Here is a 16,160-nt window from a genome sequence, read left to right as displayed (position 1 = left end):
GTTTACAATTTACATGCTTCTTGCTGTTACAAACTGGATGGTTGATCATATTCCACAGTTGGGGGGGATGCTCTATTTTCTTTAGCATTTGAACCTCACTACGTCACATATATAATGAATATAGATGGCATTAAATTCTGTGTGAAGAATATCAGTAAGCTGTTTGTTCACTTATTTTCTTGTAGGTGTAAAATTTCAGATGATATCCATAAATGACTGTTACATAAAAATAACCTATGTTTTGTGCTTCATTTGTGTCTTCTCAATAAATATATATGTACATAAAACTGGTTCAGGTTAAATACAGGTTTGAATTTTTGCTTTAACTGAACACTTTCAATACTAAGAAAGGTTTCTTTCTTTTTCTTTTCCCCCTTATTGTTATGCAAAAGCTTCTAAAGTTGTGAGATTTAAGAATTTTTTAGGATTCAGATTCAATGAAATTTAATAGTTTTCTACTTAGTTTAGTTCTAAAGGTAATTTATTAGTTTCTTATTCAATTTCAGATTAAGGATTTAAGTAGAAAAATTACAGATTTTGAAAAAATAATAATAGAACAGCAGAACGTCCTTGCTCTGCAAGCAGAGAGAATGAATGAACGAGATCTGAGAATAGAATTTTTGGAAAGATGTGCAATGATAGAAGAAAGGAGGAGGAATAATGGGTTGGAAGTACGTCTTAATCCACTTCCAGTACATGCTGATGCACCTGAAGTACATGCTAATCCGCCAGAAGTAGTTGCTAATCCACCAGAAGTAGTTGTTAATCCACTGGAAGTAGTACAGGCTAATCCACCAGAAGAACACTCTAATCCATCACCACCAGAAGTAGATGCAAATTTGCCAGAAGTACTTCTTAATCAATCTAGATCTCAGAAACGTAAATTAAGACCAAGACTGAGCCCGGAAAATAATAGTGGAACTTTAAAGAAAGTGAAAAAATAAATTTCTATGATGCTTTTAATGATTTAAATAAGTCTCATTGTAAATGTGTTCATTCAAAAGTATGATTTAAAGCAATAGAAAGGAAAATAAGCAGCAGTTTTGGAACATTTGTTTTATGAAATTTAAGATAAAAATTTTAAACTTTTTTGAAAGAAACATCTGCTTAAAATTGTACTTTGTATTTTCTTTGCATTTATGAAAATTTATTTCATATTTGATTAATGTGAATTTGCATAAGTGTTTAACTTTGTCAAGTTATCTGGAAAATTTTTTGTTATCATCAGTATCAGTAGTTAATGTTTTTGGAATGAAATGTATTTAAACATATAAAAAAATTGGGTTTACTAGAAGGAATAACATTTTTTGTAATTTAGGCTTTTATATTATTCATTGCAGTGAATTTAATCATTTAGTAGAATTCCAAATATCTATCACTGCTGATCTGTATATTTGAAAAATCTGGATTCCTTCTCTCCAGTATACTTATTTACTGTAATAAAATGTAAGTTTTAGTTTTTATTTATTGTATTTTATTATACATATGAAAAAAGAAAGTATTTTTACTTTCATTGAGCTTTCTAATGGCCATCAATAAGCTCAACTTACATTGCTGTTACGCACTGCAGTGGGCGCAAAAGAACACAGCTCGCATTACAAATTACTGAGGGACGTTACGTGTATTTGGGAAGCTTGATCTCGGAACCGCTGAAGGTTTAAGAAAAATGGCACATATTTATAGATTAAATTAAGTAGGGAAATTATATTTTATTTGGGCACTTATGTGTTAACCCAACCATCAACCATCTTAGCGCAGTTTGATTATTTTGATTTAGCGCAGTTTGATTGCAAATGTAAAGGTTAATTTTTTGTTACAAATGTGAAGGTTAATTATTTGTTACAAATGAAAAAGTTAAAGCTACTTATCTGGTGCAGGTTGGTGAACTTTTTTTAAAGCATTGCCAAGCTATCAGTTTTTATCATAAGTTGCACCACTTTATCCACATATCAAAAGAAAACATACTTTAGCAATTTAAAATTCAAGTTGTGATTATTAAATGAGGATTATATAATACATTAAAATAATAATATATTTTTCATGACATCCATCTTTCTTTCTTTCTTTTTTTTTTTTTTTTTTAGTCCAAAGGGGCTTTGTCCCTGAAAGACTATTGTTTTCGTTTTGCGATTTTGCGTCAGACTCATAAACGTCGGTTCACTTTTCAAACTGTTGCCACAAAATGTTAGAGTCCTGCATTATATTTGAAGAAATTAAATAATGAAAAATCTGCATAAATGATTGTCTATTTCTCGCATTGTGATAAAACAATGGTACATAGAGCCATCGAATTTTGAATGACGAAATCCTACTGCGAATATGGGCATCTGAAATCCCAAATTTGGAATTTGTTTTATTATAGATTTTATATTTTGTAAAACTTTAACGAATTTTTGATTTACAAACTCAATGCTTTAAAAGCGAGAAATGGCAACGTTATATAGAAAAAAAAAACTTTTATCTCCAGCTCGCGAGACTGTGTATATCGGAAATTCTAAAGATATGCTTAATTTAACATTATTTTGCGATATTGCTCTTGAACTGAATTTTATGGTTTAAGTGCAAAGAACATGATATTTAATAAATAAAGGTAACACTCAAAACGTTAAAAAAAACGCCCCTTTGGACGTAATTTAAAATCTGAAACATTTCAGTTTTTTTTTTTTTTTTCCCCACTGTTGTTCTCATGCACATAATGATCTGGTACAAACATTTTCCCTTTTCATACTGCATTTCTGCAGAAATTTTACTTACTCTACTTACTGTTCTGGTAGATTTAGCAAGCAAATTTAAAAGGGAATTACAGGCAAAAAATACAAGGATTTGCTTTTAAAAACCAATGGAATTTGGAATACACAAAAATGAATACATACAAAAATGGCGACATTGCTTGATTGAAGGATTATTATGAGTATAGTTGCTCAAAGAATTCTGATGAAAATGGTTGCCATATTTTGGCATACTCTGAATATTTGGTGAATCACTCACTACTAAGGTAATTGCGATAATGCATATTTTCATCCATATCCAATTTAATTAAATCAAGAAATTTTTTTAAATAATTTTGCATAATCTTAAAAACAGGAAGCATTCTTATTTTTACATTTATTACATATTTTTGCATTTATAGTGAGAACAAATTGTATGTTATGAAACAAAACAACCTGTTTCTGCATATTTGTTGGATGTTAAGGCTGCTAGACTATATATCATGCTTAATCATTCAATTTAGTCATGTTTTAAAAATTAAGAGATACAAATAATTTAATGAACAGGTTTAATTTTGCTTGGCCTAATAATAAAAACATACGGTGTGGATTATTGGAGTTTGAGATGCAGGTGATCTTAATTGACTAAAATTGAAGGGAATATGTAGAAGATGGTCAGATGATTAAAATATATCGCTTAGTAAGAAAAATTAATTTTGATTTCTACATTTCAGCATCCAGTTTGACTTAATTGAAGTTTCAACAGTTCTCTGTATTGTCAGGATAATTGGAATTCTACTCTATTGTTCATTTTGTAAATAGTTGTCTTTTTCTGTATTATTCATGCTGGTATATATACTAATGAACTCGGAAAACTTGTTACTTGTTTTGAGATATGATGTATATTTTTTTTTATTGATTTGCTTGGTAGGATTACCATATGTATGAAAGTAAGTAAATCTGCCATCCTCCCTTAATGATTAATCTGTTATATTGAGACATGACTCGAGCATTACTTATTTTAAATAAATTCATAATACAGCTAATATGCTATCATTTATTGCAGCAAAAGTATTGATTTATTTGCAAAGCAAATGCCGAATGACATTTGCTATTTAATCCATCTAATTAATTATATTGAAATTTTAAAGTAAATGAAATTAAGACTTTAATATAAAAGCATATGTTGGAGGGGGGAAACAGAACTGTGTCAAGAACTGTGTTCTAGTTTATCAACACTGATAAACTAGAAACACTTATGAAAAATTTTAGTTGTCTGCAGTTCATGCAGAGATGAAATTAAGAAGATTTAGTGTTAGTAACATAAGTTTTTCGGAACAGATTGATAATGAATTGAATGAAATGGTCTACACATTTCTGTGTATTCATTGTTCTTTCTGTCTGTTGGTTCTGTCATCTTCAAGAAGCAAAATATTGTGCAGTATATTATTAGATGTTTTCTTTATAATATAAAAGAGTGAAGAAATATGTAGTAAATGTGGCATTAGAAAGAAAATTATGAAAAGAGTAAAAAGTTATAAAATAAGATTTTTAACCTTTAGTAAGATAGAAATTCAAATTTCAAATTTTTGCCTCAAGTTAATAGTTTTTATGAATGCAGAAGGTTTTAAGCCAAATTAATTAATTAGTTGAAGAAGCTTTGTGGGTGATTTTAGGTAAGGAAAATAAAAGAGTGATTAAAAAACTAAAAATTATGTATGTCGATGGAAGCTGTATTGATTTTTCTTCTGACATAAAATGTAATTCATAGTTTAAAAATTTAAGTTACCTTAATTTGATAATAGTAGCAAAAAATGGCTTAGGACAGTAAAGCCCAAAGAATTTAGATCTAGTTCAAGACCTTTCGTAACTGAACCATGTTTTTTATTATTGAAATGAAAATAATGTGAAAGTTTTAATTGTGGAGAATCATATGCAATTTTATAACTTTTCTAAAAATGACATTATCACATTGCCAGTGAGATTACAGGGAATGTCGTTTGTGATACTTAAAAGGAACTGATTTTGTGGTAATAATCAAGCAGTTTTACATATTTTGTAAGTGAATTTTATTGCTTAAACATACTTTAGTCTGTTGTAAAAAACAGATTTATTTGTATTTTAAAAATTGTGTTAAAATATTAAATTAATAATAAGATTAAAATATTAAATTGTAGCAATTTTTTATCATTCAAAAACTATTTTTGTAATATATATGCAGTACATTTGCATAGTTCTGTAACTGAAGTTTAATGTTATAATATTTCTGACGAATTAGAATTATGCTTTTCTCCTAAGCCTTCTATCTCATTGCAAAAAATCGACCAGATTTTTTTTTTTTTTTTTGGTCCACATTATATATGGGAAGTTTAAAATAAATGCAATTAATTTACATTTGCTAATAATCTTAAAAGCACTTTAAAACAAGTGTTTTTTTCTTGACATATTATTATAAAACAAATTGTATTTAATAAATTATTTCTGATTTGTTTAAGTAGTACTTTTTAAACCATTTTTTCATATGATCTGGAATTGTTGCTCAAGATGCTTATAATGAACTTATTTGTTTTAATATTTGCTCAGCATTTCCTGGGAAAGATTTTGCTTTAAACAACTGATATACCATGCAAAAATTACTATTTAATATTTCTTTGAAGCGAGGTATGTAAGCTTTCATTAATTATTATTTTAATGTATTATTCAAAGTTTTGTTAAATGGTATACCAAAACTTTTTTGTCATATTATGTTGAACAAACCAATATATTAGGTATAATATTTAATTGTGCTAGTGTCTGAAAGATATATTAGAATGCTGTACAACAATACCACTGTTTATAAGGCATATTTAGTGAGAGGAAAAAAAGAATGGTTGAGATTTATTAGTGCTTTTTAAGTAATTCCACTGTATTAATACCACCATTTTCTTTGTTTATTTGTCTGATATCCTAAGCTTAATTGTTTTTTTGGCAGTGAAATGTTTTATGTATTTATTTTTGAACAACTGTGTTAAATGAGCTGTGCTCAGAGAGGAAGACAAATTTTAATATTAAAATCATATTGAACAACTGGCTCAAAACACTGATATTCTTTCTTCCATGTTATGATAATTATCCTCCCAGTTTGTAAATTTACAGTGAATTACTGATATTTCATATTTGATTCAAAACATATATTACATCTGAAATCTGAACATTATTCAGTTTTCTTATTTTTCACTGTGTTATTTCCCCCATTTTTTCTTTCTTTTTTATTCAATCAGTAGCTTTCACAAACATTGTCCTTTAGTGTCTTTTTTGGTAACTTTTCAGTGCTAAATTTGATGAAAGTGTTTTCTTTTTAAAGTATCATCAAAAGAAAATGATTGATTCTTTTCAGCATAGATTGTTTTATACAGAATGGGGATGTTCATCGTCTTTTTATAAAGTGGGTGTTGTTATATATTTACTGCTAGTCATGCAAGGTTGTGTTAATAATTATTGCTCTCACATAGAAGTAAATTGTATCCATATGTTGTCTTATTTGTTATATGAAATATGATTTAAAAGAGGTAATAAAAGTTGATTGTGCGTGACACTGGTATACTGATTGCCAAGCCTTTAATTATTGAATTTTATGACTATGTACCTGTTATGATTGACACTAGGGCTAAAATTATTTCCCTAGTACCACATTACAGGGTGGCGCATGGTATTAAAAAATGAATCAAAGTAAGAAAAATAAGTTTTATCTTGCTTATCTGTGCCTACCATAACTTCATTGCATTTAATTACTGGAAGTGGTTTTGAGTTGCATTGCATTTTTTGTTTGTTGTTTCTAGAATGTCATTTTTGTATTCATTAGAAATGCAACATCTCTTTTACCCTTCTATTTAGCAATCACTACACCATTAGCATACTTTGCTACAGTTTGCCTTGTCTTTAGTTTTTTTTAAAGCTAATTTCTGATAGGAATGTCTTCATGTGTTTTTCTGATTGTTCCACAGCAATATATTTTTTATCAGCAAGACATTTCACCAATTCATAACTATTATAATAGTTGTCCATAAATACACTGTATCCTAGTTCTAGCAGTCCATAAAGTAAATTCAGCACAACTTTTTGTGCATGTTCTTTACCAATATACCTGTACTATGAATTTGAGAAACATACTATTAGATGTTATTATCATATACAACTTGATAGCATACTTACAGTGTTTGTTATATACATTCTTTAAAAAAAGTCATCAATATCATCAATTCACGTAATCTCTCATCCTGGGTAATATATTTCAGGTAATTCTGTGTTGAAGAAATCTTAGAATTAGACTCAATATTATGACCAGGTTAGTGCTAGGTGCAACATTGCCGGTTCAATGAAGTGATGCCCGAAGGCACATGACATAATGAGCACTGGACGTGGAGAGAATATCTGAGGACAAATCGGAGGCAAGGTAAAGAAGGAAAAAAAAAAAAAAAGGTGGCCTGAAAGGACCAAAGGTTATGCAATGATCAAGGAGAATATAATACAAAATACAAGAAAAGATTAAGATACTCTATACAAAATACAACCTATAAGAATACATACGAATAAAAAAAGCCATACAGTAAAAACACTAAAGACAAACAACTGAGCTACAAATGCAGAAAAAATTTCCATACCGACTGAGGAGCTAAGTAACAAAATTTTGGTAGCGATCGATGATAGTATGTGCAGTAAGAGGTCTAATAATTCTGTCATCGTATTGTATCTCGTAATTAAAAACTTGTGAATAGTTGACGAAGTCACATTGGATAGCTTTTGTAAAAAATTTCTCATTAGTCCTTTTGATGTAGTCAGAGATAGTATCAATTTTTAAATCCCTATGAAGGAGCTCATTCCTGATCCAGGTTGTCGGCATCGGTAATATGTGCAGGAACTTGTTTTGAACCACTTGCAGTTGGTAAACTTGGTTCTTTGTTGCTGTGTTCCATGCAGGAGCAACGTAACGTAAAATGGGCCTGATACAGATAGAATAGATGTGTTTCTTGGTGCGAAGGCTTAGATTAGAATACTTCCCTATAACAGGGAGGAATCTGCTCATGATGCCAACGGCTTTACTTTTGGGACTTTTGGATGTGGTTAGCCTATGTAAGTCTTTGGTTCAAAATGATACCTAAGTACTTGGCTTGTTTAACAATAGGAACTGGTTCTTGAAACAATAGTTCTTTAAAGGTGATATGTTTTCGGGTCTTGCTGAGAATTAGTAATTGAGATTTGCTCGCTTTGATTTTGACACGCCACTTGGTACACCAATCTTTCATGGAATAACCATGTGTAATGTGTATATGAGCCAGTTTCCCTTAGAAAGTCCTCCACGAAGGCCTCTCCCCTAGGCAGATAGCCCTAGTGTGCTTTGCCATATTCTCAATATATACACCACTTCCATGGAATAAAGATAGTTTTGCATCATGGTGATAGCTTGATTAGCTGTGATAGATTTGATAGCTATCACCGTTTCCTCGGCGTAGCAAACAAGTAGAATGTAATTGTCAAGTCCGGGATGCGAGAAATCGGATATATAAAACAGATAAGAGTATAGGACCTAATATACTTCCTTGTGGCGAACTTGATCGAATAGGTCTTGAAGCAGATGCTTTGTTGCCTTGGACGATGAAAAAAGTACGATGTTGAAGGTAGGAGTAGATGAGAAGAATCAATTCTCTTTGAATGCCGAAGTTGATGAGTTTGAAGATGGGCCCCTCATGTCAGATGCGGTCAAAGGCTTTTGCTACGTCTAGCATAAGGAGCACTACGCTTTGCTTGTTGTGGAAAGCTGATCCTATAAATTCAACAGTTCTCATTAATTGTCTGATGGTACCTAAGTTCTTACGGAAACTATAGTGACCATTAGGAAGAAGATGGAAGTATGGTTCTAGTCTTTTTAGTATAAAACTTTCAAACATATTTCCAAGACTAGACAGGAGGCTAATTGGGTGGTATTCATCAGGCTGTGTAACGTCTTTTCCAGGTTTAGAAAGAAGAAAGATTTTGGCCTGTTTCCATGAATCCTGGAAATAGTTAGAAGGTCAGGCAAGCATTTAGAATGCTAATGAATTTACTAATGACATTTTTGGGCAGGTTCTTTTAGCATCTTATTATTAATTTAATCATTACGAGGAGCCATTTTGACATTGAGGTATCTAATGATGTTGGTAACTTCTAAAGGAATAGTGAGCAGTGAAAATATGCAGACAAGACAACAAAGTTTTCTAGCATGTTTTTAGAGGTAGGATTCATAGGACCCATATTAGGCAAAAATGAGTTTGCAAATATTCGTCAAAAATGTCCACTTTATCTTTAAGAGAATACGCAACTTTGTTTCCACCATGAATTGGCCTATTGTAGATATTCTTCTTTTGTAGATACTTCCAAAGGGAGCCATCATTGATGTTAAGTTTGGAAATAAATTCTTCTTTGGCTTGTTTTTAAATTGGTAAATAAGTTTCTTGATTTTTCTGTTGAAGATGTTTATTTTTCTTTTAAGGTTCAGGTCCCAATTTCTGTGCCATAGTTTGAGTAATTCTGTTATGTTCTTTAAAGAAGTTCCTGATACTTCATCGAACTCTGATGTTATTAATAGTGAGCTGAATAGTAACACTAGTGTTCCTGTAAGCTTTTAAGCTATTATTCATAAGATCTTTAATAGCATAGTCAATGTCCTGTTTATTGGAGAGGGAGGAAACATTTGGTGGATGTTTAATCAGGATATTATGAAAGATGATCCAGTCAGTGCTGCTTTTAATGATTGCAAGATCTTTTGTGATTCCAAGAGAAGCGATGACAGGAACATGATCCGAAGTAAGCTCGGTTTTGACTTCCAGTGTAATGAGGTGATGTCTAGAATATTTGATTTACTTCGTTAGCTGGTCTGCAAATAGATTCAGTCGGAACATGTAAGGCAATAGGATGGTTGCTAATGAAGCTGTGCAGGATGTGACCGTTGGCATTGGTACGCCGACAGTCCCAGCCGATATGCTTAGTGTTGATGGCACCATGAAGGATGACTTGATTGTCATTCAAAAGTAAAATTTTAAGCTTTTCTTCTGAGAGTCTATGATGGGGTGGAATGTAGAATGCACAAAAATGAGAGTACCATAGTTCGGAAGAACAACAGCAACCACACTTTCATATCCACCAGTATTATTACTAGAAACAAGGCAGGATTGTAGAGAATTCTTTACATGGATGGCAGCACCACCCACCATGTCTTTGCATAAGCCTGTCGCTTTTGTACATGCAATAATTTGGAATGTAAGGTCTTATCAGCTGGGATGGTGCGAGTCTCCGATACCAAGCTGATATCTATAGCATATTCTTCTAAAAAGTCTGTGAATTCCTCATTTTTGTTAGTAATGCCAGCAGCATTTCAATAACACAGTTTGATGGGTCTGTTCATATTATTGAATTTGCTGCACTGCTTTATATGTGTCCGATTCTTTTGAAGATTCTTGTTTGATATTCTGGGCAAGTAATTGAATGCCTGAACCTTTCAGGAAGTTAACTAAAGTACTGAGATCATCGAAGATCTTTTTCCCTCTGGAATAAAACTAGGTGTAATCCGCTGTTGATTTTAAGCACGTCCACAAATGACTTGTTTATAACGAATTTGTCGCCGTACGTTTTAGTTTGTTCAAGGAGAGTTTAGGAAACATTTCACAACCTTTAAAGGAAGTTGTATGATCAAGTCCACAGTTGACACATTTGGCTGGTTCATTTTTGTCTTTAGTGTATTGTGCTGAGTCATGATTTGGGCCACATTTTTCACAATGAAAGTCGTTGTTGCATGCAGCTTGCATATGATGGAAGCCTTGAAACATGAAACACTGGACTTGGCCAGTGTGTCCTTTGTAAGGTTCCACTTTGATGTGCAGTCCAAGAATTTTGGTTTCTTGTGAAATTTCTCTGAATTTATGTCTTTGGCAAAGTTACAAGTGAAAGTGGATATTTTTTAATTTCCCCTTTAAGTCTATGAAATAATTGTGTAACACTAATAACATTATAGGTTTTATTAGAAAGTTCCGTTTTAATTTCTTCAGGATCTGTGTCATGAGTAAGTTGTCAAAAAACACGTTGAGGTTCTTATCTTCAGGCAATATGAAAGAGTGATACTTTACATCTTTATCATTGAGTATATGTGTCATTTTCCTGTAGATATTTACGTCTGTAACTTTAAACCAGTGTAATCAGATTTATCAGATAAATTATAATCAGCAACTAAAATTTTTAGCTAAGTCCAACGATGTTTTTTGTCACTGATATATATAGCAGGAAGTCTTTTTTCCTTTCTTAGGTTAATCGATTTGATTTTTCACATCATTTGTAGATGAATTTGGTTCAATAGAACAAGTGTTCATAGATTCTTAATCTCTTTTGTTGAATTAACATTAGGTTTACTAGTCAAACTTTTCATTCTTTTCTGTTTGACTATCTTTCATTAACTATCAATGGAAGCAGAAGGAGATTCATTTTGTGAGTGTTCCAAAGGTGATTCAATTTATTTTTCCACAGCGATTTATGCTTCAATATACTTTTTGAAGAAAATCCAATTCATGGTCTTCTTTGGCTGTGATACTTTCATTATTCTTGTTTGATTTGAGCTCCTCGATGGTAGGCGCAAATACTTTCAGAAGAGAATCCATAAATCAAACGAAATCCTAATCAAAAAGGAGCCTGTGCAAATCCAACCTAAATGGATGGAAAACCGACACTCTGGAACCAGACCCACTCGATGGTGTTCTGCAGATGGATGAGCCGGTGAAACCTCGCAAGGAATCTAGGGGCTCGCAAGGCTCTCGACTTCACCTGACAGCAGAAGTTAGAGGGTAAGTATGTGAGGTGGCAATCTAAAGGATCAAAATCCAACCAATGAGCGATAAGAAATTAATGGCTATCTTAAAGTAGGATAGGCAGAAAAGCAGACGACCATCAGCTTTGAAGTGGGAACGAGTCAGGTGATTCACTGTACAGGTAGAAACCTCACAGGTGCAAAGAGAGTGACGTCAGCAGATGACCTTTCCACACCATGCATTGCCCTCGAATATGATTGAAGAAATCAGCTTAGTTCTGACTTTATTTAGTTGATCCTTTGGAGCTTCTGCATTCTAATTTTTGATTTTTGTGAAGTGACAATAATAACACTAACTGATTCCTACTCGTATTAGTCGAGAATACGCATAAGCCAAACAGTATATCTGTTTTCAGTAATCCTGTATGTACTAAATTTCCCATATGTAAAATTAATCTCTCAAATACCAATAATTCGTCCTTTGTGGTTGCATTTCAAGCATTAATACGAGGATGTTTCTTTTTCAAGCATTAATACGAGGATGTTTTGTCACAGCGACAAAGTATTTTATGAGCATAGTCATTGGCTTCAACAAATATTTCATCCAATATATTGTCGGTGAAGAAAAGGACAAAAGTTATCTGAAACAGTTGTTTGCAGTCAACACTCAAATTGTGTGGAAGGAAATTGTTTCATGGATGTTAAGTCATTTTCCCAAATTATGTATTTTACCATAGCGGAATCATGTGGTTGACAAGTTGCCCCTTGCAAAACATGTTCAACATTTTCTGAATTTGAAATATCATGGGTATCTTTCTGAGGAAAGAATTTCTTATCACTGTCACCGTTATAATTCAAATCACTTGGGTAATTATCTCTGCAAACAAATTTTCAATTTGGCAGGTCATTAGAGGCCTTTTATTTTGCACTTTTCTTTTGATGTGATGATGTTATAAGATTATTTTTTCAGTAAGTAAAAAAAGCAGTTAATTCAAAACCACTTACATTTACAACTAGTTTCTAACTTTCACTCCATGCCAATATTAGCAGACATACTCAAAATGCAGTGGTAATTGAACCCCCTCTGGAGAATGAACAATAGGGCACAACCTTTTCCCAAGCTAATGTATGACTGGTACCTGAGACATGATTGGCTCTTCCGTGCTAGCAGCACATCATGTGCCAGTGCATGATCGGCAGTGAATGTGTTAATATAAATATGTTTTGTATAAAAATTTCGAATCCTCGTTTATTACGTATAGTAGTAATAATGAATGCCGCTGTGTTTTGTGAAAAATTTGTGTTGATATCATCCATTATGTAGCTGTATTAATAATAGATGTAATTTGTGTAGTAGCAGTAGCTGAGGTATGAGTGAATGATATTATATAAATGTAAATAAATATAGATATTGTGTTATTTTTGTTTTCTGATTTTAATGTCTGAAAGAAAAGAAAAACATAGGAATTATATTATATTGGTACTTGTTAATACAGCTGGAAAGGTAAATAATCTGTTGTTTATGAGCTCATAGAAATATAGTAATTTTTCCTGTCCATATTTTCTTACTTTTACACAGTTTACCTCAACCTTTGTAAATTTTGTAGTCTATAAGGAATTAATGACAGTGTGTTCTAGTGTTCCTGAAAAATCTGAGAAGAAATAATAATATACTTAATTTGTTTCTTTCATTACATGCAAAGTATTTATTTCAGTAAGTGTTATAAAAAAAGTTATATCAGGAAACTTTTTCCTGTTTTTCTGTTTCCATAAGGAGTATTACGAAGGTATATGCAATACAGAATATTTGACTGAATTTGATAAGTGATTGAAAGTATTACTCAAAGAAATAGATAAAATATGTTCAATATTTGTCTAACTTAAGACAAACCGAATTATTGGGATGATAATGTTAACCTTTTTCTTTAATGGTATTATAAGATGTTATATATTGAAGCATTTATTTTGAAGTTGCAGTTCATTCATTCTTAAAATATTTCACTTTGAGATTTTTCCTTTGGTAAATATTATGATGTACATGTATGGTAATACCATCTATGGCAACTGTGTGATGAATTAAAAAAAAATAGTGAATAAAAAGTCAGTTTCATTTTTGTAAATATTTAGCAATAAATGTAATTTAATATTAAAATTTTGTCTTTTTATGTTTTCACATTATAAAAAGGCGTTCTTTTTAACCCCTTCGCGCCGACTGTCACGTCTACGTGCCAGCAACGAACACACTCACCTCCCGGCCAACACGCAGACGTGCCAGAGCATTTTCGTGTTCACTACCGATTGTCACGTATTTGTGCCCGTGTCCTGGAACGTTGTAATAACTATAATTTCTGCCACAAGATGGCACTGTATGTCCATATGGTTTCAGATACATGTACATTAGACCTTCTACTCGAAATGAGAGAAGCATGACTCACATACACGTGTTTTTGATTATATAAACAAAAGGGGAAATAAATGTTTCCGAATGGCGTGATTTATGACGTCTCTTTAAATCGCACTTTATTCGCATGTGGTAGTTGTTTATTTAAGTAGAGAAGTTTTATTTGCGCTAAAGCGTTGGGTATTTCGATTTGCAGTTCAGTTTTTAGAAAATAATTAGATCTTGTTAGACGTGAATTCTTTCTGTTTTTACCATTGCAATGTCGAAGCGTCGAAAATGTTTAACAGAGCACAAAATACCAGAAATGATGCAAAATATTTCAGATATTGATTCTGAAAGATTAACTGAAAGACATTTTCCAAAACTTTGTTCAGAAGAGACTGATAAGAAAAATGAGACGACAATGCTTCGTTTGTTCACATTCCCGGAAAAATCCTCCAAAACGGCAAATGAGTTATTATGAGTGCAAGGAATGTAACGTAGGACTGTGTGTAGATCCCTGTTTTCAAATTTTTCATACAAAAAGAGAATTTTAAGTAATATATTTAGTTTTCAGATGTATAATGTTAAAAGTCATAAAATGGTGAGTAATGAAAATAAAATGTGTAAAATATGCATTTAAACAAGAAATAAGGTAATTAAAGTATATAGTATAAAAATATCTATAAAGCATAAGCCGTTTAAATACTCTATAGAGCATTATTAAACAATGCATTGATACTTCGGAAATTTCATGGATTTAGGCTTAGTAGCAAAAAAGCCCCCGGCCCTGGACAGACGCTCGCGTAAGACACTGCCGGCCTCCGCGGTAAGCGCGCATTTGCGCTACCCGGCTCGAAGGGGTTAAAGAAATTTTAATTTTTCCAGTTGTTTTCTATTATTACTTTAAAGTTATTGGAATTGAGCATGAATATTTTTTACCTCTGAACCTCTAATATTCTAATACCTATATTCTGGCCATTAGTTTTAATTCTTCGATGTATGGGTCAGTCATAAGTGGATTCATGTTTCAGGAAATTTTCATCTAAAAAATTTAGTTTATCAGTTCTTCCTTTATATTATCTAATGCCAACTTATCTGCAAGTTATATGAAAGTTATAGGCGGCATACAAAGGCATATTCTCTTTCACTTTTTACTCAGTTTTCCCCGTTTAATGTATTATGTCATTAAATTAATGGCAATGCTTCTTTTAATAGTGTAACAGTGGTTTGTATTGTTCATAAACAACTAACACTGATTCCTAATGTCACAAATCAAAAATCGTAGATACTTCTGCATAAAAGAAACATTCATTTTTGGATGGGGAACAGCAATTTAGCAGAATCAATGAAAAAAAAAACACATTTTAGTTATTTTTGAATAACTGGCAACAGCGATTTTGATTATGAATTTTTTTGTAAAATTCTAAGCTACTAGACGTCAAAAATATACATTTTAGAAAAATGCTTGTTATATGTAAAGAAGGATGAATACCTTAAGGTAATTTTAAAATGTCAAAATATCGCCAAAGATATGTTTTAAAATACACTTTGAAGCTCAATATCCTTATAACTGACTGGTATTAGCATTATAACTAACTGGTATTAGCATAAATATTTTTATACTTATTTCGATGCCTTGATAGTGTATGTGCTACTTTTTTTTTTGTTCCAAATGTCAAAATGTTTGAAATAAAATTCAAGTTTCATCATTGACATAATGCTGTATGCATTTTTGTAACATTTTTAGAGGAGAGGCATAATAGTTGCTTCTTTTAAACCCACCATTTTATTTATATAATTGAAAAATAATCACTTTGGGTTTATTTATCTTAACTGAAAAATGAAATAACCTGTAAATCCTTTAATCCTTATTAAATTAATAAATATATAAACAGATATGCTAATAAGTTAACTTTTTCTTCATTTGTAACCATATATTTGTGTAACACTGTATACACAAACTATCAACTTGGCAGAAGTGCCATGTGCCTTCTGTAACTATGCGAACGTGCCACATCATCATGACAGCTTACTAGGAATTTGAAAATAGGGTGATGTCAATCTAATTAACCGGCATAGCAATACATTTTGCATTTTGTTACATTTCGGATTACCTGAATTTCAGGTATTTGTGAATTTAGATCAATTAGTTGTTTTAACTGTTTCAGAAAATGTCGGTATGCAGAGTATGGCAATCAAAAATTGTGATCTGATGAGTTTATATGCGAAATGGAATATATTAATTATATTATCAGAGAATTAT

General features: G+C 31.7%; 1 protein-coding gene across 1 annotated transcript in view; it reads left to right on the top strand.

Annotated features, from left to right (window-relative positions):
* pall (F-box protein pallbearer) overlaps nt 1–13,666 on the top strand; it is a 53,843-nt gene extending 40,177 nt beyond the window's left edge. The window contains exon 5 of the mRNA XM_035352689.2: nt 507–13,666. Coding sequence (XP_035208580.1) covers nt 507–944 — 438 coding nt within the window. The 3' untranslated portion in view covers nt 945–13,666. The remainder of the gene's footprint in view (nt 1–506) is intronic.
* Nucleotides 13,667–16,160: the final 2,494 nt, after the last annotated feature.

This window comes from Stegodyphus dumicola, chromosome 6 (genome assembly GCF_044657685.1).
Source record: "Stegodyphus dumicola isolate Sdum_Otavi_A_Nest chromosome 6, ASM4465768v1".
In the NCBI taxonomy this organism is placed as follows: Eukaryota; Metazoa; Arthropoda; class Arachnida; order Araneae; family Eresidae; genus Stegodyphus; species Stegodyphus dumicola.
This window is presented reverse-complemented; position numbering and strand designations above follow the sequence as displayed.